This window comes from Podarcis gaigeae (genome assembly GCF_964106915.1).
Source record: "Podarcis gaigeae genome assembly, chromosome: 11".
Lineage (NCBI taxonomy): Eukaryota > Metazoa > Chordata > Lepidosauria > Squamata > Lacertidae > Podarcis > Podarcis gaigeae.
Window position 1 is genome coordinate 8,288,845 of NC_139687.1, and position 27,499 is coordinate 8,316,343.

The 27,499-nt window shown below is 42.7% G+C and overlaps 2 protein-coding genes across 8 annotated transcripts in view; both read right to left on the bottom strand.

Annotated features, from left to right (window-relative positions):
• FANCC (FA complementation group C) overlaps nucleotides 1–27,499 on the bottom strand; it is a 193,901-nt gene that overhangs the window by 121,298 nt on the left and 45,104 nt on the right. The window lies entirely within an intron of this gene.
• PTCH1 (patched 1) overlaps nucleotides 1–27,499 on the bottom strand; it is a 112,766-nt gene that overhangs the window by 27,550 nt on the left and 57,717 nt on the right. For all 7 annotated transcript variants that reach the window (XR_014555940.1, XR_014555941.1, XR_014555942.1 and 4 more), the window contains 11 exons: nucleotides 25,393–25,591; nucleotides 22,583–22,704; nucleotides 20,875–21,022; nucleotides 19,439–19,570; nucleotides 17,733–17,888; nucleotides 17,176–17,274; nucleotides 16,576–16,701; nucleotides 6,215–6,333; nucleotides 4,315–4,717; nucleotides 3,181–3,490; nucleotides 375–517 (listed from right to left, as the gene is read on the bottom strand). Coding sequence is in view for 3 of the 7 variants with exons in the window: in XM_083701887.1 (XP_083558013.1) it covers nucleotides 375–517; nucleotides 3,181–3,490; nucleotides 4,315–4,717; nucleotides 6,215–6,333; nucleotides 16,576–16,701; nucleotides 17,176–17,274; nucleotides 17,733–17,888; nucleotides 19,439–19,570; nucleotides 20,875–21,022; nucleotides 22,583–22,704; nucleotides 25,393–25,591 (1,957 nt within the window). In the remaining 4 variants the exon portion in view is untranslated. The remainder of the gene's footprint in view (nucleotides 1–374; nucleotides 518–3,180; nucleotides 3,491–4,314; nucleotides 4,718–6,214; nucleotides 6,334–16,575; nucleotides 16,702–17,175; nucleotides 17,275–17,732; nucleotides 17,889–19,438; nucleotides 19,571–20,874; nucleotides 21,023–22,582; nucleotides 22,705–25,392; nucleotides 25,592–27,499) is intronic.

Below are 27,499 nucleotides of genomic sequence, written 5' to 3' on the forward strand. Positions count from 1 at the left end.
CCTTGTGGTCGGGTCGTGATAAGCCTCAGAAATGGCTTCTCTGGGCATTATTGTCCAGATGCAAAAGTAGCAGAGAAGTCTCATTCTTCATTGCCACCATTGTAATAAGGAATACATTTGAATAAGCTCTTCCCTGTGTGTGGTGGGATTCATCTAGAGTTTCCTGTCACCATTACTCAAGCTGTCATTCCTTTGGCTTCAATGTCTACAGTGCTCTGGACCATGTATGGGAAAGGGCAGGTCAGACCTAACTGTCAACTTTGTATTCCAGATATTGACTAAGGCTTTAAGCAGTAAAGAAGGAAGGAAAATTACTTCCCATTTGCATCATTCCATTTAAACAAATAGAGTTATGGTAGCATTTTTTAAATTACCTGGCTAATATCAAAGGGTTTGTCTTGGATGCCCGTTTGAACCAAAAGCTTGTAAGCCAGAACAGCATCTTCGGATCCATTTCTGTAATTGTTGTATGTGATCTTCCCAGATTCCCAATCGCGATCAAAAGCCTCCTGAAGCCCTGTTGGAAGGTGAGGGGACAGATAGTTGTTGTTATTTTTCACCCAGCTTGTAAACCAAAAGAAGAAAAACCAGAGCTGCTTTCCTTCAAACTGCTAATGAAGAGATCGCAGGATTGTGAAAGTTTTCAGCTCTCGAGTAAGTGCTGACAAGCAATGTGCAACATCACCATCACTTTCTTAGAGCTCTTTTTGACTCTTAGTTCTGTCCACTCCAGCCTCTTCCTCATAGCCCTGGAACGAGCAGAGCCTGGCTAGAGTACTGTGACATGCTTCCCAAACAGATGTTTGGGAGGGTGCCACATGCCTGAGACACTAGCCTCCCAGAACTCCAGAGGCTGCATAACCTGCCTTTCCCATCTTCCAGCTAGGCTGTGGATGACTGCCAGGCTGAAGCTCCAGACAAGACCTCCTGTTGCTCAGAACTGGCCCAATCCGCCCACACCCACTTAGCCAAATACTACCACACGTGAAAACATTCTGGCATCATAACACTGCTGTGTGTGGCGGAACACATGGCTTCTATCCAATGGAGAGAGAGAAAGGCAGCTGGAACTCCATGTGTATGCAGTGTTTTGAAAGACTTATAGAGCTGTGCATTCAGGCATTCATGTTCACACATGGGCTGGGGAACCCCTTTGTGTGAGCATGTAATATGCACAACTTTAAGTTTGCAATGGCCCTTTGCTATGAAATCTCCTAATGCACAATATGGCTCTGTTAACACTACTTGCATTGTGATAAAAATGAAGAGAAACAGATCAGGAATTTTATCCTAGATATGTCCCTCTAATAAAGGGAAAGGAGGGCACAGATTGCAAACAGTAACTCCAGGAGATGAATTTGCTCCCTCTGTTCCCTAGGAACAATATATACTTGCATAGCAACAGTTGCAGCAAACCAGACGTTTTATTAAATAAATAATAATAATAATAATAATAATAGAAGCAAGGTAAGAGTGTTATAGAACCATCTCACCATAAATCTCAATTCAGCACAGGACTCACACATAGACACAACGCCCCCCACCCAGCCAACCCCCCCCCCAAATCAAGCAACCTTTCATCAGCACACATTTCCAGATAATAATAAAAAAGTGATCTCCAAATTGAACGAGACCAAAACAGAAGCTCCTCACTCATCACTTATTATGTTGTGCAGGATCTGTTCAGGCTCCTTAATGAGCACTACAATTCATGGATGATCCTGGTGGATTGTGTCCACTGATTATGACTACAGAGTTGGGGAGGAATTCAGACGATTGCCCAAAATAAAGCTCCACTCACTCACTCCCCTGTAAAATGAATTACACAATGGGAAGGAGACACCCAGCGCTGTGTTGTTTCAGCTACCACTAGGTGCTGAAGCCATAGGTTACACGACAACATGACCAGAAATTCCACCACAAAGCCGGAGGAAAAAGAAACCCACACTCCAACTTTCAAACTTCAAACAGCAACTCAGCTCCTTCTTGAGCACAGCGTGAGTGAACAAGATTTTGTCAATTTGTTCCATCTGTTCAACTTGTGTAGCTAATACAAGTTGTGGGATCTGCTGCCAGCACGTGTAAAGATCACAGCCAACACCTATTCCCTCTCAACTGTTATTTCCCTCTTTGCCACCCCTTTCAAGGCTGGGGGGGGGGGAGGGTGGGCAAAAATACCTCACAGCACAAATTTGGATCAGATTTAGAACAGTAAGCCGCAGCCCAGCACAAGGAGGCTGTGTGAGAAGAGATGAATGAACCACATGTCTGAGGAAGGGAAGGAAAGGGGGAGAGAAGAGGGGAAAGGGGAGGGGGGATAATCCACCGACCCACCTCACAGCTGCACTGAGAGGCTGTAATCAAAACCATCATTACAGATCTGATAGGTTAGCTACAGCTATAAAGAGATAAGAGCGATGGAAGGAGAAAACATGGCCTAAACGACACAGCCCTAGGCTCTGGATGCGCAATTCCCATTTACAAACCCTCCCTCTGTTTCCTTTAAAATTGCCTCCCATGTAGAAAGTTGCAATAAAACTCACTCCTGAAGCCAAACAGGTTCAGAACAAAAGCAGCAAATGGAGCAAGCCTGCCAAAACATGGCACATCCAGTCCCCGCAACACCTGGCCAGGAGCACAGAGCAACTATTGAAATCTAGTTATCCTAATACCATCTAAAAGAATTCAAAGCACCAACTAAGAAAACTTGAGTTGCTGAGGGCAACTCAGAATAAGACGAATTTAGGAAGTGGAAAAATACAAATCCCCTCCTTCCCGTAATTTTTTTTTGTAAAAAAAAAAAGAAAATCCATTCCAGTACATTAAATGATTGGGAGTATATGGGGTTATGTTATTAGTGTGTGCCTATACACAGTGTAACATGCCCTCAACCCCTTGGGGATAGGACAAGCTATAAATCTAGCTAACTAAAATAAATGAATGAATGGTTAACTCATATGAAACTCGCGTAGGTGTACACCACTCAACCTGTACCAGGAATATCGTTTCTAACAGTCCAATCCGAAGGAAAGGAACCTTAATAAATAAAATGTAAAGGGATACTACAGGAGGAAATCAGAAGAAAGAAAACCACTGTAGCAGGGGGAAAAATGGAAAGAGAAAAGAGTACATTTGCAGAAAATCTGGATTAGTGAACCGAGTTTTTATTTTTCTCCTTACCTTGCAGCCAGTCTCTAAAGTAGTGCAACCACATTTTGGGAAGCTGCTTGTTCTCTTCCAACAAAACGTACGTCACGTTGCTGAAACTTTTGTGAAGCTCATAAAGTAAGTGCTGGATGTTGGGATAATCCGCTTTCTGCGTAACGACATACATGTGGTAGAATGAGAAGTACTTGAACTGGGCTGCAATGAAGTCATACTCCCGTGTCTCCCGCGGCACAATGTCTGTAAGATCAAGTCCATCTCTCACACGAGTAGTTCCATAAAGACTCAGGCCAAGTAAGGCCAGGAAAAGAAAAATGACCACAAGCTGCAAAAAAGGAGAATAAAGAAGGGTAAATGAAGAAGTGACATCATTCAGAAGAGTTTCATGCAACAAATGCTACATACAGTCAATGCTTTTCTTCTGGGGGTACTCACAAGTATGCAGTCCCAGCACCTTTTTTTTCTTGGAAGGAAAGCACTGGTTAAAAGTGTGGCACTTACTCTAACAACTTTATGGTGAATACTGGCACCTTTCGTTCTAGAAGGAAAGCACTGCATGCAGCTCCATCTCCCTGCAATGTTTCTCACAAAATGCCACGGCCAAATTGCAAATCACCCTCAGCAGTGCCAAGATCCTGATAGCCCAACACACTAGATTAGTGTAGTCAGTGCTGGATCTATGCGCAAGGGAAATAATACAGTCATACCTCGGGTTACAGACGCTTTAGGCTGTGTTTTTTCAGGTTATGGACTCACCGAAACCCAGAAATACCGGAATGGGTTACTTCTGGGTTTCGGCAGTCGTGCATGCGCAGAAGCGCTAAATCGCACTTTGCGCATGCACAGAAGTACCAAATCACAACCCGCGCGTGCGCAGATGTGGCGGTGCGGGTTGCAAACGTGCCTCCCGCACAGATCACATTCGCAACCTGAGGGTCCACTGTAGTGGGAATTCTAGGAACTGTAACTCCTTGAAGGGAGAAGAGTCTCCTAACCACTCTCAGGATGCTTAACAAAAGACATTTTCTGTTCAAAGTGGTATGATACTGCCTTAAATGGTAGAAACAATCAAGCCGTCTTTAACCAAGAAGCAGGGCGTGCAGTGCTCCTGTTGCGAAGAAACACACAAGACTAGCACAGAGACGTTACCTTTGCTTTTGGTTTTAGTAGGAATGGAGCATACTGCTTTTCAGCAAAAGAGGAGAGTGTCCATTTCGTACAGGGTGGCTCCAGACAATGCAGTGTAGATTCTGAGAACTGGGAAAGGAGGTCCCTGGATGACCTGGTACTTTCTGGGCTCTGGCAGCTGAGGTTATCTTGTGTCACCGTGACTGGTTGTACAGATATTTCTGAGCGAGGTTCTGCGGTGGTATAGTAAACCTGGGTATGAGGGTCGTATTCAGTGCGAAGCTGGACAGTGGACTGCATTGTGATTTGGGTTTCGTGTGCAAAATTGTGGCTGCTGTATGGCGGTGGAGGGCTGTGGCGCGTGCTGTCACCAGCCTCTGCATATGCTTGAGGTTCAATCTGAATCACTCTGCTAACACACGGGCTGAAAGAAAGGGGGGAGCATTTATGCACATGTTTATGGCAGAGTCTATATAAATAAGTAATTTAAAAGTATAAGGAAGGTACCATCAAACATGCATGGCATCTTACAAAACATAAAGGGACAGGTTGCTACCTAAAACATTGATTTTACAAAGCAGCAGTTGGGGTGAAGGTTGATACTTTCTTGACAAGTATCAACCTTCCCCAAAATGATGCTCTCCAGATGTTTTTGCACTACAACTCCCATCAGTGATACACTGGCCATAGCTGATGGGAGTTGTAGTCCAAAATATCTGGAGGATACCCGCTTGGGAAAGGCTTCCAAGGACGATAATTAAAGAATAGATTCATAGAATATGCAATACAAAGCCCCCCCCCCTCTCTCTCTCTCTCTGTGTGTGTGTGTGTGTGTGTGTGTTTCATACCATCAACTGTTTAAATATATTTTGATCAGTTGGTTGTCTGGCTTTTAACTGATCCATGTAAATATATCCATATGTTTTAAGTTTCTGGGCTCAATTCAAATTGCTGGATTTAATCTTTAAAGTCCTAAATGGTATGGAACAAAGATACTTAAAGATACTTCTATATGATCCTGTCTAGACACCAAAATCAACCTGGGAGGCCCTTTCTGTGCATCTTGCCTTTCTCAGAGATTCGGGTGGCAGGGATACATGAAAAGGGCATTCTCCAGTGTAGTGCCCAGCTTATGGAACTCCTTGCTCCAGGAGATTCACTTGGCTTCCTCTGCCACACTGCAAAATATTAAAGTATATTTCTGAAGATTCAAGTGCTAAATAATTTAATAAAGGAAACCCTGAACTCGTTGCTGAATAGTCACAACACCATTAATATTTCCTTTTTCATAAAGTTTGGGTTCATGTCGAAGAAAAAACATGTCTACAAAAGCAGGTGTAACAAGCCATTATTTGTCATATTTTGACACATGCATATGCAGTAAGAAACACAGAGAGGACTTCTAACGGATATATACTCTATGTGGTACACACAGCTAATTGGACACATGTGCACTTGTCATACACATGCAATGTAGATGTAGCTTCACTATAAAGAAAGTGATAGCCATACATGATTTTGTCATATGAAAAGCAGCTCTAATTGTGAGAAGGAAATCCAAATTTCATTCCGCAAAGGATGCCATGACCCAGCTTTGGATACAGAAATTGCAAGGAAAATTCATCTGTGGACTTATACCAGAATTTATAACATGATGGCTTCTTTGGAAACATTCTACATGGCAGCTCTAACCATGTAGACAGCTTTATCAGCTGTATTTTTCAGCCATGTGGCAACAATGCTTGTTTCTCCATTCATGCAGAGGTGACAGGTATCTTGGTCTCTATGAGCTTGGAGCACAGGAAGTTTGATCATGGCCACATAATTCCATTTTAAGAAATGTATATATAATCCATGCAATCAATAATAGCAAGGTGTTCTGCTGTTAAAGACAGTCCATGCAGTCATCCTATCTGCTCACCTTGTAAAACAACAGAATATATCCAATCTCCGATCTTCACGGCGGTACAGATCCATACTCAAAATAGCAGGGAAAATTAACAGAACCATGGCAAAGTTGAAGACCACAACCACAGCAGCCTATAGAAGCAAACAGAGAAGGACAGGGAATATCAGCAGAGCTGGTACATTTACAACATGGAGGATACGTTTTAGAAAAAAAACAAAAACTTCTTTCATTTGGCAGCCCAATTTGGCTCATTTGTGCTCAAGATTTTGCTGGAATGGATTAAAGGAGTATTTTAGCATTCCTAATGGACCATGAGAATTTTTTGTAATCAATATTCTTTGTAGTATTTCATTATATATACCTTTTGATGAACGCCTTGTACCTACCTCAAAAGCTTATGAAGAAAGATATAAAGATATCTGCTAATGATTTAACTCTAACATTATTATTTTTCCCAAATTAGCAAAACTCAAAAGACAGACAACTGCAATGTGGCTGGAGAGACAACCACTGACTAAGACTATCCTTGGAAGCCCCATTAACCACCACTTTAGACCTTCAAGAAAGAAATCCACTAACCAGCACATAATTTTTAAAACAGAGTTCCAGGATGGCTTCTCATGCATGTACAGTCCAAACCAGCCCAACTTCACTTAAGCAAGGTATCTGCATCTGGCTTTAGACTCTATGTGGAGATAAACCTGCTTACTGTCACCTGGAAATCAGGTGGGCCGATAACTACAGGGGCCAAATCAAAGGTTGGCTCCCCTCTTGCCCTCTTTGAAGCCCCCACAGAAAGGAATAACAAACAGCAGAGGTAGAAAAGCCATCACCAAGGTGGCAACAAGGTCAGGGGTGCATTGGCCTTAAGCCAGTTTTCATATGTTTTTAGGGTCATTGTATTAACAGATGTTGATAGGCACAGAGAGCATCCTTTAGCAGTTGCCCATTTCCCCAGCACCCCAAGAAGCACTGGATAGTTGGCTCAGCCTGTCTCACTTCAGTTTCCAAAACACACCAATGTATCACCGCTTTGGAGCGTTGCGGGGAAACAAAATGGTGCCCATCACCACCTGAATGTGGGCTTTGCTGAGGGCTCCTCAAAACTTCTGTGTTGGATGCATCACATGACCCATAGCTGTCTACATTTCCATTTTTTAAAGGGAAATTCCCCTATTTCAAATAGGGTTCCTCGCAAGAAAAGGGAAAAGTTGACAGCTATGACACAACCAGTTACAGAAATTGCCAACTCGCAACAATTCTCCCTTTATTCTATTCTGCTGAGTGCTCGCTGGGCATGCTGAATATATTGTGTTTTGCTATTGAGCTGCATTATAGTTTCTTTTCCCTGGCAATTTCCTTGATTATGGTGAACAGCCTTTGCTCGATAAAACACCTTAAAAAAATAAAATTAAAAAAATGAGAATGCAGTCCCAGCACAAAAACGGCAGCAGATCAGTAGGAAATCTCAGAGGAGTCTGCTGGGGGCTGGGGACGGGACACCCAACTATTAGCCCTGGGAAAGGGCCCCTCGTATCACCACCCACCCTTTCAAATAAAGCAGCATTTAGAGAAGAGTGTGAACCCAAGGGTCTCAAGGTTTTCCCCTTCGAAATCAACAAAGCTGGCGGAGGCTGCGGCCTTAGAGTTGCGGCCTAGTTGCCGGTGCAGGAAAAAGGTCCGCATTTAACCGAGAGCCGGTTTAAAAGCAAACAAGCCCCAAATTCTGAAATTTTGTACAGAAGTCCTGTGTATCTCCCTCAGCTACAAACAGAACTTGCTTTAAAGGGGGGGAAAAATAGAAGCCCTTAGTAATCCGCCGCTTCAAAAAGCAGCTGCTGCTGCTGCATGTGTTAACTGAAATAAAATAATGGAAGTCTGTGCTGGAGTCACTGAGGGAGGGGGCCCTGCCCAAGGTATGCGCTGCTATTTGCCATTCCTCGCAGACCACCCAAGGCGAGCGGGCGTATTGTATAGCCAGAGATGATGAGCAGATGAGGAGGCCTGTCTTTCACCTTGCTATCTGCAGCTCGCTCCTAATGGCATTCAGGGGTAGCATTTTCCTCCCCTCCAGCCCTCCTCCTCCTCGCTCCCAGACTTTACAAGTAAAAATTAAAGACTTTTTGACAGCAACAAAGGAAGCTGAAGGAGAAGAGGGGTTTAAATATTTCAGTTTAAGCTGGGAGTAAGATAACAAATGAGTTTTTACAGCCCGCATTGTTTCTCCCACTCAAAAGGAAAATGGGACACTGTGCATCATTAAGCAAGCGCACACAGAGAAAGTCGTTTGTGTTTGCATGGAAGGCTCTTGCTACAGGAAAGAGACCATGGCATGCTTCTTTGCTAGACAGCTCATGAGGGAAGAATTGACAGTGGAAATCAGTCCTAGAAATGTATTATTCTGTGGCAAGAATTCTGGACACTGTGTCAACAGAAAGCTTTCTCAGAAGGTATCACCCACTAACCTGGCTGCAACAAAGGATGAAACTGGGAGTCCGTTTCAGGCTTATAGGCAAAATCACAGCATGCAGAAGCAATACTCAAAATACCGTCATACTCAAAATAAACCCACTGAAATAAATGGGCACGACTAACTTAGGTCCATTAATTTCAATGGGTCAGAACTGAGAAAAACGTAGTTGGTGCCATGTTTAATGGAATGGATTTCCCATGTAGGACATTATATTCTATATGCAGTGAAGGTAAAGGTAAAGGACCTCTGACAGTTAAGTCCAGTTGCGAATGACTCTGGGGTTGTGGCGCTCATCTCGCTTTACTGGCTGAGGGAGCCAACGTTTGTCCGCAGACAGTTTTTCCAGGTCATGTGGCCAGCATGACTAAGCCGCTTCTGGAGAAACCAGAGCAGCGCACAGAAACACAGTTTACCTTCCCGCTGGAGCGGTACCTATTTATCTACTTGCACTTTTTGGCATGCTTTCGAACTGTTGGTTGACAGGAGCTGGGACCGAGCAATGGGAGCTCAGCCCGCCACGGGGGTTCGAACCGCCGACCTACCGATCAGCAAGCCCTAGGCTCAGTGGTTTAGACCACAGCACCACCTGCATCCCTATATGCAGTGAAAGGGAGGACATATTATCAATCCCGCCTTGTCCTGAAGTTCAGGAGTGGGGGAGGATCAGCCAAACAGGCTCTACATTTCCAGGGAGAGCTGTACTGTATTGTCCAAACAGGCTCCAAATTGCCTTTCAAATGCAGCATTTGGTACAAATCCAGACACTGTTCTATTCAATACACACTGTAATGACCAACTGTTAAGAATTACATAAAACAGAATCACCTTTACTTAGAAACATAGAGTTGACCCCAGCGTTCAAAAATCCCATTATTCTGGGTGCATTTTGCGACAAGGGATTTCATTAGCAGTGAAATGAGTAGTTTCTGAGCTCTGGGCGCAGTACTGTGACTAAGATTTCAGATTAAAACTGCAGAGTGGAAGGAAAAGAGGACCTTTTTCAGCCTCCCCATTTCCAGCCAGTCTCTGAAGACTGGAGAAGAGACCCTCTTAAGAATATTAGGGGGGCAGGAGGGGAAGCATTGCTTTGTTTTTTGCAGTCTTCAGATGAGGACTAGCGTTTAGCTGCAGTTCATTCATTTTCAGCTTTGTATTCTTGTTATTAAAAAAAAGTGTGCCTAGACATTCCATTGTTGCGCCCATAACCTAGGTTTAAGGTGCCATTTAGCTCCTAGCTTTCATTTCTCAGTTTCTAACAGTGGTTCACCTACTGGCCAAGAGGAAATTTTGGACCTAGATCAGGGATGTTATCTTATACTAAATAAGCACTTGCTGAGGGGGCACTAAATTTGAGAGGCCCTGCTATGCCAAGCATGCCACTGCTATGGATAGATTCAGCGTTGGAAAGCTCTGGCAGCAAGGCCATTCTGCTGGTGAAAATATGCAAGTGCAATGGCAGAAATGGGGAGCAACCCTGGGCAAGACATGGGTAGCAGGAGGGTGCATTTCAATTCACGGCTGTGCCCTGACACAGTCCACAGCCCCGGATTTGTCAAAAAGATTTTCCCTCCTGTTGATTTTAATGGAAGAGGAGGAAATTCAAAAAAATGCCACCCCACGTCAACAATTGCCCCACGTCACGTTCCCATAACAGATACGGAGCAGCTTTGCACCCCAGCACAGCACTGCCAGTATATAAACCCCAAACAAGAGAAAACAACTCAGACAACAGGGAGTGAAGGATGGAGTTAAGACTTTCTGGCAATATGTCAATCTCACAAGGGGGAATTTAGCTGCTGGGAAAGGGCACTTTAGCACAAAACAGCCTGTTTGCAGAAAACACACAGGAACTTAAGCACATTGCTAACATTTCTCATACTAGAACCCTAACAGGTGTTCTGTCTCAGGACTCCAAGCACAGCCAGTCACAACTCCAAGCTTTACTCCATTCTAAGAAGCAGAGGTGCAGGACAGAGAACCTCACACAGGTAAGCGAGGGAATGTAATATTTAGGGCACAACTGCTACAACCACATCCCTTGTTGCTTATGTTAACACTGTGTCTTGTCTAAACTGTATCGCTCCCACAAATTCACACACACACACACCTCACATTAGTGAGAAGCAGTGTCCTCCCTCAAACACAAATACTGTAAGCTCTCTGTTGGCTAATGCCAGATACTGCTTTTCACTGTGGGCCAAACTCTCCTGAGCATTCTCTCTAGTTTCCAGACTGAACATACCTCATAAACATAGCTAGACTGGATAGTAAAAAAAAAAAAAAAGGGGGGGGGAGGAAAAATAGAGATTATTTTTTCCTCCTTTTTTCACTTTCAGCAGTATTTTTTTCCTTTGGCAAAAGAGCAATATGAACTGTTATTTTTGAAAACAGGCACAAGTAATGTGTGCATATATTCAGAAGTGAATATGTCTAGATTCATTTCAGGAGCAGCAAGTTATATACATCTGCAGATGTTGAATCGAAGCCGATAAAGTACTAAAGAATTCCAAAAGGAAGCAGTTCACTTATGGGTGTTCAGAAGAGGGTGACTAATCCCTGCGCACAAAATAAAAGTATAACTACAGATACAATTTGAGGATCTGACTTCCACACTGGCGGCACTCGGTTACTGAGCAACAAAGGCTAACCCAGTGAAAGTTTCAGAGAGATCCATCATTCACATCTGAAACATCAGCACCTCCTTTGATAGTCATTTGAACTGAACTAAATCAACAGCTTGGTGGTATGGAGAATGTACCACCTTGCCTGAAACAAAAGAAGTTCAGAAACAGGCATTGATATGGAAGACTGAAAGTTGGGTTTTCACCTTGTCAGGAAGCCATTTATTCTCTCTAAGCAGCTGGATTATTTTACAGATATTGAGCCTCAAAAGCCAATGAAGCCTTGATTGTTATCTTATAATGTCTCGAGGAAAGTGAACAAAGATAGAGAAAGGTCAAAGCAACACTCTGTTTAAGCCCATCTGCTGGTTAGGCTCCTATCGAGATGAACAGAAATAAACATTGCTGAAAAGAAAAACCTGTTCTATTGCTGTGCTTTCTTAACTTTGGCAGCGGAAGGTCTCCGAGACAGACAGGAATTCTTCAATAAACAAATGTGAATGAGACAAAGACAGGGCGAAGGACTGTAAATGTGGATAAATCCACTTTTAAAAACAGACCACCCAAAAGCCGCTTGCATGGCCAGCTGATTCCGAATACTGTAATTAAATGCATCACCTGAATTTGGCCACACCTGGCAAAGTGATAAGGAACAAATAAGAGATATATCAACTGCTGACAAGGGGTTCCTTTCTTTCTCTTTTTGCTATTCTTTGCTTTTTTCTAATATGCTTGATAACCATGGATTTTCAATACAAATCCTTTGCATATAATTCCACCTGCCACATATAACGTGATTAGGGTGACATGCTTTGTATTACAGCACATGAACATAGTGGTTGGACATTATTACTTTACTTAGGTCTCAGTGCAGCAGTTCTTAGCTCAGTAGTACAAACTGGTTTTTTTAATCCAACGTTTTAAAAAGTGCTTTGGAGCACAAAGATCTGCAGTGACAAACCTGAGTGGTGCACAAAAATGTGCCTATTATTTACGAGAAAAAGAACAAATCATGACCAGATGCATGAAAAGATGGGCAACTGAGATATGCAGTAAAGCACACAAGAATAAGCTGATGTTCCAAGAGGCCAAAGCTTTACTAGAGACTGGTTTTTAAGTTTGAAAATCTGAGGCATGTCAGTTTGAAAATCATTGAGCACCATGCAAATATGCCCAAAACCTGACATTCCGAGGCAATTCAGAGTCTTGCTGGGAATATGCTTCAATCATTTTTAAAAATTATTTCTTTTGGAAGAATTACAGATTTAACAACACATGCATGCCTTTCATATGCTGATTTCATTTGCAGCAGAATTATTAGTTGCACAGTAGATCAGCTTTCAAGAAGGGCGGCGAGGATAAAGAAGTGAGCATTCAACAGCCTTGTAAGGGGGGGGTGGAACCCAGGGTACTATTCATGATTCAACAATATACACTTGCTCTGGATTACATGCTTGTGGGCAATGCCCCCTCCCAAGAGAACAGGGCTCTCCTGCTGCAACTGCTTTTGATGTGGCAATGAGGTTGAGTGCAGCACACATTTCTCCAGATCATGGGACTGCCTCTGTGTGAACACGGCGGGAAATTCATCCGCAAAAGTAGATGTTATAACTATGGAAAATTGTGTTCCATACTAAAGGTAAAGGACCCCTGGGCAGTTAATTCCAGCCAAAGGCAACTCTGGGGTTGCAGCACTCATCTCGCTTTCAGGCCAAGGGAGCCAGCATTTGTCTACAGACAGCTTTCCGGGTCATGTGGCCAGCAGGACTAAACTGCTTCTGGCGCAATGGAACACTGTGGCGGAAACCAGAGTGCATGGAAACACCATTTACCTTCCTGCCGCAGTGGTACCTATTTATCTACTTGCACCGGCGTGCTTTCAAACTGCTAGGTTGGCAGGAGCTGGGATAGAGCAACGGGGGCTTCACTCTGTCGCGGGGATTCAAACCGTCGACCTTCCGATCAGCAAGCCCAAGAGGCTCGGTGGTTTAGACCACAGCGATTCAGTTAAAGTAACAAAATTAGAAGTGCTATACAGACAGAGAAAGGGAGAAAGAAAGGTGGGAGTGAAACAACTGCCTTTGCTACTCTGAGGGGACTCCAGAATACAAGCACAGGCTCGCAATAATTAGAAGAGATCTCAATAAAAACCTGACTTAATGCTATAGATTATAACTTCTTTTCATAGCACTGCTTACACACCACGTGTGTGTGTGTGTGTGTGTGTGTGTGTGTGTATCTCCCACAATAGTTGCAACACGTATTAAGAGAAATTGTAATTCCTGCTTCCTCTAGTTAGGTCAAGGGTCAAGTAGAGTGAAAAATGATTGGTGAGCCAGACAGAAAGGGAAGAAAAATGACTGCTGAGAAAGTACAGTTACCAAGTCTTTACCAAGGTCAGAGTGAGCTATAAATTCTCTGTGCTGGAGCTGTGCCAGAAGGAAAGCCTCCCAGAGCTCTTTTCAAAGAGCTCTTCCCTAGCAGTACCCACCCATGCTTTTTAATTTTGCCTTTGGAAAAATATAAATATCATGATTATGACTATGAAGCAGAAAGCATGACGAGGGCATGCACACACCCACATACAAACCCTCCAAAAATGTCCAAGGTGACCACTAGTATTCATAGAACACATATACACTCTGCAGGTGGCACAAGGGCTCTGTTGAAGAGATTTTGGATTCAAAAGCACCGGTCTATACATGCAGCGGCTTTTATCAGCTAATGGAAAGGAAAGACCTTCACGTATAAGCTCCATTCCTCCACTGCAGAAGAAATTGGGATGTACCAAGAAAAGACACGAAAGCATCATGTTAACCACATGAGCATACTCTAGTCCCAGGAAAGAGGTTTAATTGCAGATTCAGTATTTGACACTTTTATAACACAAGAGTCAACTCAGAGCCCATTCATACATTATAAATTAAGCCTGATTTGTATCAGTGCTAACCTATACTTCTGGAGTACAGATCTGAGCGGGGTGAAGTGGGAGAAGAATATCCACAGAAAGTTCTGCAAGCCCAGATTTCCACATTCCCTGTGCACACTGCTTAGCTCAGTTGGAGAAGAGCACTCCTAGAAAACATGGGTCAGCAATGCAGTGCTATTGCTATTACAGTGTTCTGTAACAGCAGGGCTTTTACCCAAAGGTGTAGCTTTCAGAGTTCATGCATTCAATTCCAGTGCTAAGAAGAATGTGGCATGATCTCAGTTACTGGGGCAATTGTTTAAGGCGAAAAGGAGCAATGATCAATGTTGTTTAGCAACATTTTATAGCAGTTGCACCCTTTGTTTATCCAGATATAATGTTTAACCATGGTTTGTTTTTCTTAAACTATGATTACATGTTACATCTGAACAACTGACACATGGTTAAGGATTAGCTGCAACCCAGGATGCAAAGCCATGGTTTCAAGCGCACATCACTACGTATGTTAACTACATAGAAGGCATTACTTCTGCACTAAGTAAAAAAAAAAGGTAAAGGACCCCTGACAGTTAAGTCCAGTTGCAGACGACTCTGGGGTTGCGGCGCTCATCTCGCTTTACAGGCCAAGGGAGCCGGCGTTTGTCCGCAGACAGTTTTTCCAGGTCATGTGGCCAGCATGACTAAGCTGCTTCTGGCGCAACAGAACACCGAAACCAGAACAGCACACGGAAACACCATTTACCTTCCCACTGGAGTGGTACCTATTTATCTACTTGCACTTTTTGGCATGCTTTCGAACTACTAGGTTGGCAAGAGCTGGGACCGAGCAACGGGAGCTCATCCTGCCGCAGGGATTCAAACTGCCAACTGTCTGATCGGCAAGCCCAAGAGGCTCAGTGGTTTAGACCACAGTGCTACCCGCGTCCCTCTTCTGCACTAAGTAGGAAGCAACAAATACCAGAACAATCTAAACCATGGTTTTAATATCTGTATGATTTTAACCAGGGTTAAGGCAACCCCTTTGGTTACTGCTAATAATTTGGGGTGCATAGTAGCCTTGGACACCTCATCTGGCCCCACCTAGATATAACTTTAGTGATAGCTGCTATTATTACATGAGCTACATAACCACAACATACGATTTCATCTCTGGTGGACAGCTCCCTTAATAGAGCGGACAGCTCCCACCAGAAATCAGTATCAAAATACTACTGCAGCAGTACGCAAAGAGCTAAGCGAGTAAACAAAGAACCATAAACTTTTCTTTGCACAGCCTATATATTTTTTGAAAAATCCTATCTCTAACCTATTTTTCTAAGCCTAACAATGAGAAACAGCAGTTATAAAATATGAAACAATCCAGGAGTCAACCAAACCATAAATAAAAATACCATAAAAAGGAAGGCTGATTACATAATAACCATCAGAACTGAACATCAAAATACAGTACAATCACAACCTACATGTGTTTAACTTGTGCGCTTTCAACCTTGCGTGGTTGAAGGCTGGTTGAAACTGGGCAAATTAAATGTACACAAGTCAAATTAAATACACACTTTAAAAGCTCTTTTTGCATTGGGTTTTCCCAGCATTGGAAATAACTTTCAAGGTCTCTCTGCCTTGCTTATCAGGCAGGTCCTGCTCTCTCTCTAAAAGCACTCAGGCTTTCTTGGGGGGCAAGACTTGCTCAATGAGGGCTCCAGAAAGGTAAGGATGCTCGCATAAGAGTGCTTCAGGTACATTCGTTTTAGATATGTGTGCCATCTTTGGAACATAAGCCCCATGCAAGATGCAATTGTACTGTACCATTCCAAAGTACCTTCTGTTACAGAAAAGCTCTAGCGCCCCAGTTACTGCCAAGCATGCTTTGTGTCACTGAGGGATCTGCAGTGGGGCCGCAGATGAGAATCACAGAATGCAGGAAGGCTAATCCCTGAAACATTTCTTAAGCCAATGATGTTCATGAAGGTTTTTCCAAGGGCTGAATCGACATTTTCTCATTTAGGACTGTAACAAGTTTCGAACAAAGGCATTGTGAAATAAGGGCAACATAACCGCCAAGTGCATTTTCTGTCCACCATGTACATGAAAACAAGGACACTCTGTGAGTGACGCACCTCTAAGATTACTCTAGGTGCCTACACTAACACTGACAGAACTGTGATGAGGATTATTCTCAACCCAGAAAGAACCACCCGATGAGTTAATTTCTGGTGGGACGTTCTGCTCTGTTCTCCCAAGCACCATCTCCTTGGATCACATTACATCTCAGATGCAAACATCAAACCACAGTCAGCTTGATGAGGATAAAGAACAATTCTGGTGTTAGCAAACAACTTCATAAACTTACTTGGAGTGAAAATGCCCGTAGAGCAGGGATGGGAATTAAGGCAGCCATGAAGAATGCAGTAACATTACTGATGGAAGTAAGAGCCACACTCGCCCCAGTGCGTTTCAGACATTCTCCTGTCCTGTCCTGAAAAATACATATAAAGTTGTAGAATACCATACTATTGCATACTGGAAATATAGACCATTCAGACAGACATGCACAGTTATAGCACACAATCAATACTATCCATAAAAAGTGGCAACATTATTGTATTCTTAACGCCATACTGGCATTAAAAAATACATGTTGAAAATAAAATTCTGCAGCGCAGTAGATTTGGCATGAGCTATCCATCAGTTATTTCACAAGACTCACTCTAGAAAATGAGTGCAAAATTTATCCAGAATGATACATTTTCATCTGTATGAAGTCATTTGCTACTGTGAATGATATGAAAATAGATGTTTTCTTGTCGCCAGAATATCTGATCTAAGAAATTTCACTCGGGACAAAAAATTAAGAAGGCATGATTAATCCTGGTTACCTGCATTGCAAATCATACATACACCTCTAGCTCAGATACAGTAGTTTGCATTGTCCCAAACAATTTGCTGTTACCTCAAATGGAATTCTCTTGTTCTGCCCAGTTTCGCTAAATGCATGTGCCAAAAGGAAGACATCGTCTACACCAACTCCTAAAGCAAGGAAGGGTAAAACCTGCACAAAAAGGAAAGAAGAACGAAGTGTGTTTATAGGAGACTTATGACTCACCTGAGTAATTATGACCTGCCAGCTAATTGAGATAATTTTCCAAATTTGTTCATGCAGATTTCTGTTACCTTCTAATGCTTGATACATCTCTGTTCTTTTTGTGCAAAATCCTAAAGCGAAATTATAGGGCCACTTGCATCTTGTGGGATGTTTCTACCTATGTATATATCTATGCTGAAACTACAGTCCTACTATTGCCTTAAAATGCAGATAACAATCACATGTTCCCCATTCAGTCTGCCTGCTGACTAACCACAGGTTATTCTCTCAGCTTAAACCTGCAAAATGTCCATTGCTTGGCATGCTAGCGCAGGTACAACTCCAGAGCTCGTTACATTCCCTCCCCCAGTGATTCATCCCGGCAAATAAATTGACCAAACTCTTAATAACTATTCATTCAGTACCTGAGTTGTGGCAGCATTAAAGGAAATCCCAATTAATGAACAGAGGCCCAATCCTGCAGCTACTGAGAGTGCAACCAACAAGACTCCTGCCAGCCCCACGGCACCCTGGGATTTAGCACAGTCCCACCGCAACATGGTTAAACAGGCATAGGCAAGCTGAAAGCAGAGCAAAAGAGAGTTGGTTGGTTGGTTGGTTGGGTCTTTTTAAGCAAAATTTCAGACAAAGCAAGCCACATTTTAACATTGCCCCTTTCTAGCCAAAGGTTTCGTCTACGAAATACACTTTTACGTGACACAGATATTGTACGGCACAGTTTTGAGCAACGGCCCCTTCTCCTCAAATACTGTCTGAGAGTCTGAACTCAGATTGACAAGTCTCAGGCAAATCAGGTCCTCCCTTGAAAAGGGCACGTGTTGCGGTGAGACCTGGCAACCAAACCCTGTGTTGTGGGTGGGTTTGATTAATTAGCCACAACACCCAATTGGTAGGTCCCTTGATGCTGAGTTTAATCAGGCCAATGGGATGCAGCCTAAACAGATCAAGGAACCTATTTATACCCATGCACGTGACCCAGAGCTTCCTCTTTCGGTGCGTGCATCAGAACACCCACCCACCTCTCCCTACTTTTAGGGCTTGCGTGCTTGCCCTTGCTATGCCATCGTGTGTCATCTGTCGTTGGGACAGGGGCACGGCAGGAATTTTCCCCACTTGGCTGATTGGCTGGTGCCATTTGGGTTTCGCCTGCCGCGCAGCAAATCGTCACAACTTGTATGGTTGCGGATAGGCTCTGGTTCAGGTGATAGGGATGGGAGAACGCTCTCGCCATCCCTATGTGAAGGGTTTTCTGTTAAAGGAATCCAGGGACTCAATGGTTTGGTCAACCCCTGTGAGCGGGTTGTGCCCGTGCCTTAGTCCAGGGGGACATCTGGGTGGTGGACATAGCCTGTTCCTGGCTTTCCGCCTATCTGGGTGTTCACCCTTGGCTGACCTATGCTGGTGCCCTGGGTCAGCGCTACCTGCAACAGTGCAGAGAGCTAGTCGAACCAGAGCCTATGCAACCACTCACTTGCTGTAATCAATAAAGTTGTGGCCATTTTTCAGGTCACATTCCTTCTTCGGCAATCTTTGGGGGGTGGGGTCTACATGCCAGTGGCCGCCATGGTTTGGTGACAAAGTGGGAAGTGACAAAGGGGGAAGTGACTGTGACCTTTGTACAGTAGGCTGCATTCCAGTCACACATAAGCCAGGGGTTCCTACACAGGTTTCCCCCCTCCCTCCACCCCCACCCCAACTTTGTCCATCCGGGCAAGGAAGTGTCATTATCAGAGTTCACAGACACATTCCAAATCAATAAAAGCGCTCAAGGACTGTATAGGAAAGAGCCAGCAAGGTGTTCATCCTGGAGAGAAAGGGGAGAGGTCTAGGAAGAGTTCAGAGGGCCAGATAGGTCTAGATAGGTTGTGGTCTGAGGTTCCCCAAACATTGGCTTAGCTGAAACTGCAGAGATCAAGCCTGTCCTCTATCTAGCCCATGTGTGCACTTTCTCAAATGAGCCACAGGTTCTCTTAAGATACGGACAGGATGGAAAGAGATTGCCCCAAATGTAGTTTTTAACGTGACTGCAGGAATGCTTATATGATGGGTTGCTTTAAAACGAATCGCAGGAACATTATGAAGAATCAAAGCAATATTGTGTTCATTTTACCATTAATAGGTAGCCGCTGGCAACTCTGATAACGCTGACATCAGAAAACGATTTTAGGATATCTTCCAGGGTAGTTGTAGTAAAGGAAAGCACCTTCTGTGTAGAGTTTTGTGCCACACTCTGATGGACGATCTGTGAGGAGGAGATGGGAACAGTGATCAAGGAAAGGAGGACAATACAATGCGTTCCTGCAGGGGATATGATTTTAAACCAGCTTTTATTTGTTTGTGTATATGTGTGCGTCACACACACACACGGATATGTCATTAACTCTTTGTTGCATAATTGCCATACTTGGCAGAGAGGCTCAGCAGGCTGCTATAGATCAAATAAGCTTGCGTGCCCCAGAGGAGAGGAATATGGCAATTTATTTGAAATAGTGAAACTGAAGACGGTTCACGCTCAGTCTCCCCTGCTTCCCCCACCCCCCGTCTAATTTTTTTGCTCTCTCGATCCAAGAGTCTACAACTGATTTGTTGTTATATCAGTTGTGCCTCTAATCTAAAACAACAAATTCTTAAGAGCAATCCTCTCTTTCTTCATTGGCTGGGCACTTTAGAGAGGTCGCAAGCAGCTTAGCAGAGGTCAACCCCTGGGAAACAAAGGCCAGATAATGTCACATGACCTCACCAATGGGACTGCAGCTGTGAACAGATTCTATGGCTGGCTAATGTGTTCCAGACACCTTTGCTGGATAACCACACTGACCAAATGTTTTTAAAGCCAGCCGAGCTCTTTAAAGCTATGGCAGTTCACTGTCGGATCAGCAAATCAGAAGAGTGCACCAGGATTTAAAATTCACGAGTGAAAACAAATGTTGTATGTCTCTTTAACGTCACTCACAACAGCAAATTCATCTCGGATGAAAGCAAAAAGGCAAGTTTAAAATCCTTTGCTGCTACTGTTCTAAACAGAGGGCGCACTTATCCCACAAGCCAGTTCTACTGGATGGAGCTTCAATGAAGTATTCACTGCCATGGATACTTTAGCTGAGATTCCTGCATTGCAGGGGGTTGGACTAGATAGCCTCTGGTGTCCCTTCCAACTCTACAATTCTGTGATTCTATGAACTCTATGGCCAGGGATGAGGATGGGAGATGGACTCCCATCAACAGCTTTCCCATACCTTCTACAGACCATGGACATTTCCACAAGCATACAGTGGTACCTCGGGTTAAGTACTTAATTCGTTCCGGAGGTCCGTTCTTAACCTGAAACTGTTCCTAACCTGAAGCACCACTTTAGCTAATGGGGCCTCCCGCTGCTGCCGCGCCGCCGGAGCACGATTTCTGTTCTCATCCTGAGGTAAAGTTCTTAACCTGAAGCACTATTTCTGGGTTAGCGGAGTCTGTAACCTGAAGCGTATGTAACCCGAGGTACCACTGTACTAGGAAAGCCCACCAGAAATGGTTCACCAGGTAGGTTTCTTGTTTTACCTCAACATACATCCTTTGCCAGGCTTCCAGAATTGCCGCTGCTTTGTCTTCATTCCAGTTGATGTGCGAAACATACTCATACCCCTTGAAGTGCTCGTACATTTGCTTAGGAGTCATTAACTGAAACATGGTTTGTAAAGCCTGGGCACTGCAAGAGGAAGGGAGGTGGGAGCTTAGAAGGAGGAAAGGGTTTAGGGCAGACATTTTAAACGAAGACATTTTCAGCGCCTGGCGTCCTAAAACGAGCACCTTGAAGGGACCTTTGGCTTCGCAAGGTTGGAAAAGATCTCTGCTTGAGACCTCGGAAAACTGATGCTCATTGGAAAAGCCAACTCAGGAGCAAGTGGATCAAGGAACTGTTGAAGCAAAAGGCGGCTTGGTACGTTAATACGCTTCACCTCATTTCTGCTTCATTTTCATAATGTGTTACTTTATTGTGACTGCAAAACACCTTGAGTGTTTGTCAAAAAGCTGGGGAATAAATGCCGGGAAATAAAACAGAATAAAGTCACAAATTATCTTTAGGCTCTGATAGCCACCTGCTTAAAGTCAAATTTGTAACAAATTCTCTGCAAAACAGGATGCCAGGCACCTGTGGGAAAACTCTTTTCTTTTTTTGGCTTTTTACTTTTTAAATGCTGTAGCTATAAATATTCGTTGTTCAGATTTTTTATATTAATATTGGTATATGTGATTTACTACTTTTAAATATTGCATCGTTTTAAAATAATTTGCATTGTTCGATGTCTCAAATTCATGTTGGAGAAATAAAGCAAATTATATATATAAACTGCTACACATGCACTGGAACTTACAAATATTGTGAGATATCTATCAATTTCCCTACTGCCAGAATGGCCAGCTATGGTATTATTGGGGGTCACTTTGTTCCAGGGACTAGAACTATTTCACTTACAGTAAGGTTATATCAGTGAAGACAGGATCATTACCTTAAACCAGTCCCCCAATTTTTATATATATGGCACAGAATACATTTAAATCATGTAAGGTCCATGTAAGTGTACCCTGGGCATACAGTGATGAACATCTGAATGAACCACAAATTCTATTTTCCCAGCTGAATTGCTGGAAATCTTTCCATTATTAGATGGTGAAGGATGCTTTCTGGCAACTGTTTCCATAATAAATTGCTTGCTTTTTCTTCTCCTGATCCAAACATACATACATAACTTTATTTGTATACCACCTTTCCACAATTCAAACCATGCTCAAGGCAGCTTACAACATGAAAAAAATACATACGTATTTTTTGCGTATGAAAGAAATACAGAGGCCTGCTGCTACGGAGACCTTATGAGTGAAGCGTGAGCAAAAGCACTGTGGCTGAAATGTGAACTACACTTTAATTTTGTGTCCTTCCAAGTTGGCTGAACCCTATTCTGTTGAACCCGTAATAAAGCAGTAACTCTAGATAACCTACAGCCAAAGTGGAACTGCACTGTACAGAAAGCATATATATATAACTAGTACAAACTGTCAAAACGTTCAAATAATACGTAGTAAGAAAGATTACTCTAGAAAGCATTTAAATTGTCATGGAAACATTCAGGAAAGAGATTTCACGACCTACCATAGACAACCCAGCTTAGCAACACCTTGCCCACAGGTGGCAAAGGTTTTCAAGAGAATTTTATATTTTTTAAAGAGAAAGAAACAGGATATATGAGACAAGGCCATTGGTATTTACCTGACAAGTTTCCCAGTACTATTTTTAACTGTGCCACCAATGATCAGCTCTTCCTGCCAATGCATATATTTTTTGGATAACCCATAGCATCCTCCACTTAAAACAAGGGCCACGTCTAGAGGCTAAAAGGCAAACAAAAGATGTTACAGAACCATAGACCAATAAGAAAGCACAAGACAATAAAATGAAACAGGACCACTAACATGAATTCAGGGACTCCCCAAAGACAAGTTTGCTAGTACACAGGAATCCTGCAGCAAGCTCTGAAAGGGTTCAGGGTTAAGCAGTAGTCAGGAACATACTTGAACTGTAAAAATACTTCATATTTACGTGGGGTTATGTTCCGGGGATTGTACCTAAAGCCAAACTGTGTAGTCAAAACCCCTTGTGTTCAATGACGGGTGAGATTGACAAAGTCATTTTTCAAAGGAACCCTGCCCCCTTTTATTTATTTTTCACTTTTAATTTGCCACATGCGTAAAGCTGAAAAGTTAAAACCATGCAAGTTGTGGGCTGACGGAAGAAGCACATGTCAAAGACCTTGTCTTTCAGCCATGATTCATTTACATGGCAATGTACACCCAGACTGGGTCTTAGGCTTCTAATAAGTGTCAGGACTAAATAACCGTCAGTTATCAAATTAAACATAGTCCTTTGTAATTCTCCCTCCAGTAAGCACCCTTGGAAAATACAGCTGCCCTATCATCTGGAATATCCATTCTAGTATCCCCCTCACAGTAACACTGGAAATGATATTTGCCATGGAAATGTAAAGCCCGATCACACTATTCTTTAATTCAGGCAATTAAAACTCCTCTTGAAGTTGTATAATTAATGGTCAGTTGGAATGGACTTGGGCTGGCCAACCGACCCAGGGAAGTGTAACGGATCTTTAGCACTTTGAATCCCTAGAGAGGTGAACAACAACAGAACTTTGTTCTTTAGCATATATTTTGCTCCTTTGGGTGCAGCAACTGGGGACTGTCAACCGAAAACGAAAAATAAAACGTTGAATACTTCATTTCCTTGGTAGCTCCCAGAAAAGGCAGAGAATATGACCGAAACCGCCAGAACATTCTCCATTTACTGAGGGACCAAATAAGAGCACGGTTCTTACTGTTTACATTCATATACCTAGGGAGCCAAGGAATCTGTAAGGTCACATTCCTGTGGCCTTCCATGGAGGATAGACCTCTGACACTGGACTAAATTGCTCCTGTCTCTAGACTGCAGACCAAACAAAATATGGAGAACTGGAAGCAAGGGAAGGCCCCATTTTGCCTTGAAGCTTAGTGACCACAGCAAGGGAGTTCATTCAGTTTCAAATCCTATGCATCTATGGGCACATCAGTATTCTTTTAGGGGCCTTTCTTTTGTTGCCCCTCAAGTTCTCCTCCAGAAGCATAAATCTCTGCAATGGTGTGCTTTGCAATGGGGGCTGTAGCAGGAGAGGGGCAGAATCAGGCAAAACCAGCAGGCCACCCTAGTGTGAGTGGAATGACTTCTCTTCACACAAAGGGAGCTCTGGATCCAAGCTACTAAAACCATAAAACAAAGTCAGTTCCACAATCATAGCTCGGTGACAACTGAATGCAAGACAGTTCTTTTTAACATGCACAACGAATTTGGGATTCTTTCATCCAATAATGCGTGCTTTTAAACCACATTCATTCTCCTCCCCACTTACCCTCTCTCTGTTCATACACATATGCATGCAAATTTCAAATATTACCACTTACAATGTAAATCAAAAGCAGCCTCTATTATAAAACATGTTCCTGAGCCAAAATAGAGAACCAATTCGTAAGAACAGTTGGAGGAAGCTGAACAGGGATACACATTTCACATGGTAGTCGCAGTTAGCACTTAGTGGACATAGCTGCTGAACTGCCCTAGTGGCCTCACAGATCTAGTCACTTTGATATCCTAGATTCCCTTGCTTTGCAGGAGGGCATAAACAAAGCTGAAGACAGTACTGCATGTCACTACAAACAGCTGGTAAAATCAACACACCCAGGAAGACACTCATACAGAATAGTTTCATCTCTTTCCCAAGATCGCCTATTCCCCCGCTCGCTCTCTCCTTCTATCATGCCCACATTTGAAAATCCAAAAAGCATAACGCCTATTCAGGAGACACCGGGAGCAACAAGCAAATGAAGATCTGTGGAGACAGACAGAAAGCAGTCTGCAACCCATAAACAAACACATGCAATGGAAATTCCAACAGGAGTGCTAAATCAAAATGCAGTGAAGCCATGGTCTGCTTTACAAAGCTGAAAGGAGTTCTTAAATAAAAATCTTCTCTCTGAGGATGTGAAACAACACTGTAAACAAGACTGGTCAAGACTGTTCTGCCCAGGTGGCAATGCCAGCCATTTATTTATTTGGCACATTTGCACACAACTCTTCTTCTGCGGAGCTGAAAGTATCACGTCTGAATTCCATTTTATCTTTTTTTGGGTTTTTTGTTTTCTTTTGTTCTGGAATCCATTTTATGCTTTGTTTATCATATCTTCATTTGCTTCCAGGTTTTTGACTCTTCATCTCAATCACATCATAATCATTTATCATTTATCTTATCATGAGGTAGAGACACTTAAAAAAAAAAAAATCAATATGAAAGCTGTTATTATCAGATTTGTAAGAACAGCTGTAGGCAACACATTGCCCACATGTACCTATAAAATGGACTTTCAGGAGGTCCATTCCAATTTAAATTTATTTTTGAGGCTGGCTTAGAGGATTGTAGGGTTCCACCATTCCTTCCACATTTCCTGAGTTAGCCAACAAAGGCCAAGCTAACTTACTTTGGTTGAATTTTTGTTGGGTGCTGTGATAGGACAGTCAGGATCATCAGGATTCAGGCAAGGTCGATCCATATACCCATGTCCAACGTCTGCCTTATTCAACATTTCTTCCCAGGTATCTACTTGCGAGTTTATTTTCTTTAACTCCTCCAAGAATTCTAAGGGGTCAAAGTTGGTCCACTGCAAATGGGGTTTCCCTCTGGAGAAACAAAAGAGTAGGAACATAATGGTCAAAAAGGCATCAACAACCTTCACACTGACTCACAATATACACTTCTCCCCCTCCCAACCCTCCTTATAAACATCAAAAGCCCAAACTATGGATATAATTCACCCTAATTATGCCCTATTACCTGAGCAGAACTTACTCTTGATTCTGCCTATTTTAAACTGTGCTACATGTGATATTCATTCTTCAGTAGCCACTGTTGAAGACGGTTGAGAAATCATATCTTAGGACTGGTTTCAGACAACAAATTTCTTGTTAATGTGAATAGTCCCACCCATCCCAAAATAAATGTTTTTTTCTATAACATCTGAATGGGGAGGTTACAAATATTACCTAAATGAAGTTCTAGAACTGCGATGACACTATTGTAGTTGGCTGTGGAATTACAGACACTGAGGTTGGCCGATATTCTTTTATTTCTAACTGCAAACTTCATGTTGGGTTCATGTGTATTGCCAGGGATGTTCAAATGGAGAAGAAAATTAATGTCTGATCTTGCCTTTCGATACTTTTAAAATTGGGATTACTGACTTCTTAGTTACTTTTAAAAGGAGAAAGAATTTCATATCACATAGGAATTGCTTGTCTCTGAATACACGTTTCATACGTAATCAATAAGGTTCTCGCTTTTTTATACTTAATAGTTACTGTGTTCCTTCAAACTCTTGTTAACTTAGCCATCGACTCAAAAATGCCTGAGCACTAGCTGCTGCCACCATCATGACTGTCTTTCTATTTCTCCTACCTCCAGTTTTGATTTCATGATGTTGATAGACTATAAAGGCTTTTGGCTGCCTTATTTTGCGGTTCAAACTACTGTATCTGCTTAACGAGGCTTAAGTCATTATTCAAACTCTCCCAACCAGAAAACACAAACCCCCTTATTCCCCCATCTAAAAAAAAAAAAAAAAAAACACCCCTCTACACTGAAGGTTAAGAGATGGCCATTGCAAATTGCTTTTACAGAGACATGCAAACCAGGGCAAAGACAATAACACAAAAGCTAAGTCTTGCATAATTAACCAAAAATGTCTAAACTGATTAAAAATTAACTCTTTGATGGACACATTACGTTACATATAACAATCTTCCAAAAGAGATACCTTGTGCCACTGAACAATCAGATAAACAAAGGATTAGTTTCTTCCTGAGATTATTATTTTTAATTCAAGGCGACAATTCACATACTTTCAGCCAAAGAGAACTGTCAGGCCATTGGTACCATTGTACGTTAGAATTAAAAACAAGGAGGGCACAAAGCTTATTTCCCTCAAAATAACCTTTGTTGCTGCTGGGACATGCGTTCTAAAAGTATGATGGAAGTAGCTTGAAAACAGATTCAGATTCAATGCATTCACAGGCATTTGTTTTCAGGATGGTGAAAGTGTTGTGAAACCATTTCCACAACGCTTTAGAAAGTATTCCTGGCCTTGCCCCACAAAGACAGAGCTGCTCTCTCTTATTTTCCTTTCCTTTCTTGCATGGGAAAAAAGATTAGTGGTTGTTTTCAAGGTTGTTGGCGTTTAGAAGATTTTTGTGCTAAAATGTGTGAAAAGCTGAAATGTGACAGCACACTTCCTCTGAGAAGAAGCACTGCAAAAACTCAGGACATCTACCAGGAAACCGATTTTCCAGAAATTTGCATACTTGTTTCCTTTCCACAGCATGCACCTTAAGACACAGGGCACACAAAATGACTGCAGAAAACAACCCTGGAAAACAACCCTCGATAAAGTTCAAAGCTCAATCACATCAGTGTCAATGCTAAATCGGTTGTTAAAGAGGAAGACTAAAGGTTGCAGATAAAAATTTGTCTGTTGAGATACTATTTATAAGCTGGTCCATGGTCTTTGTGGAATGGCTCAATCATGAGGCTGC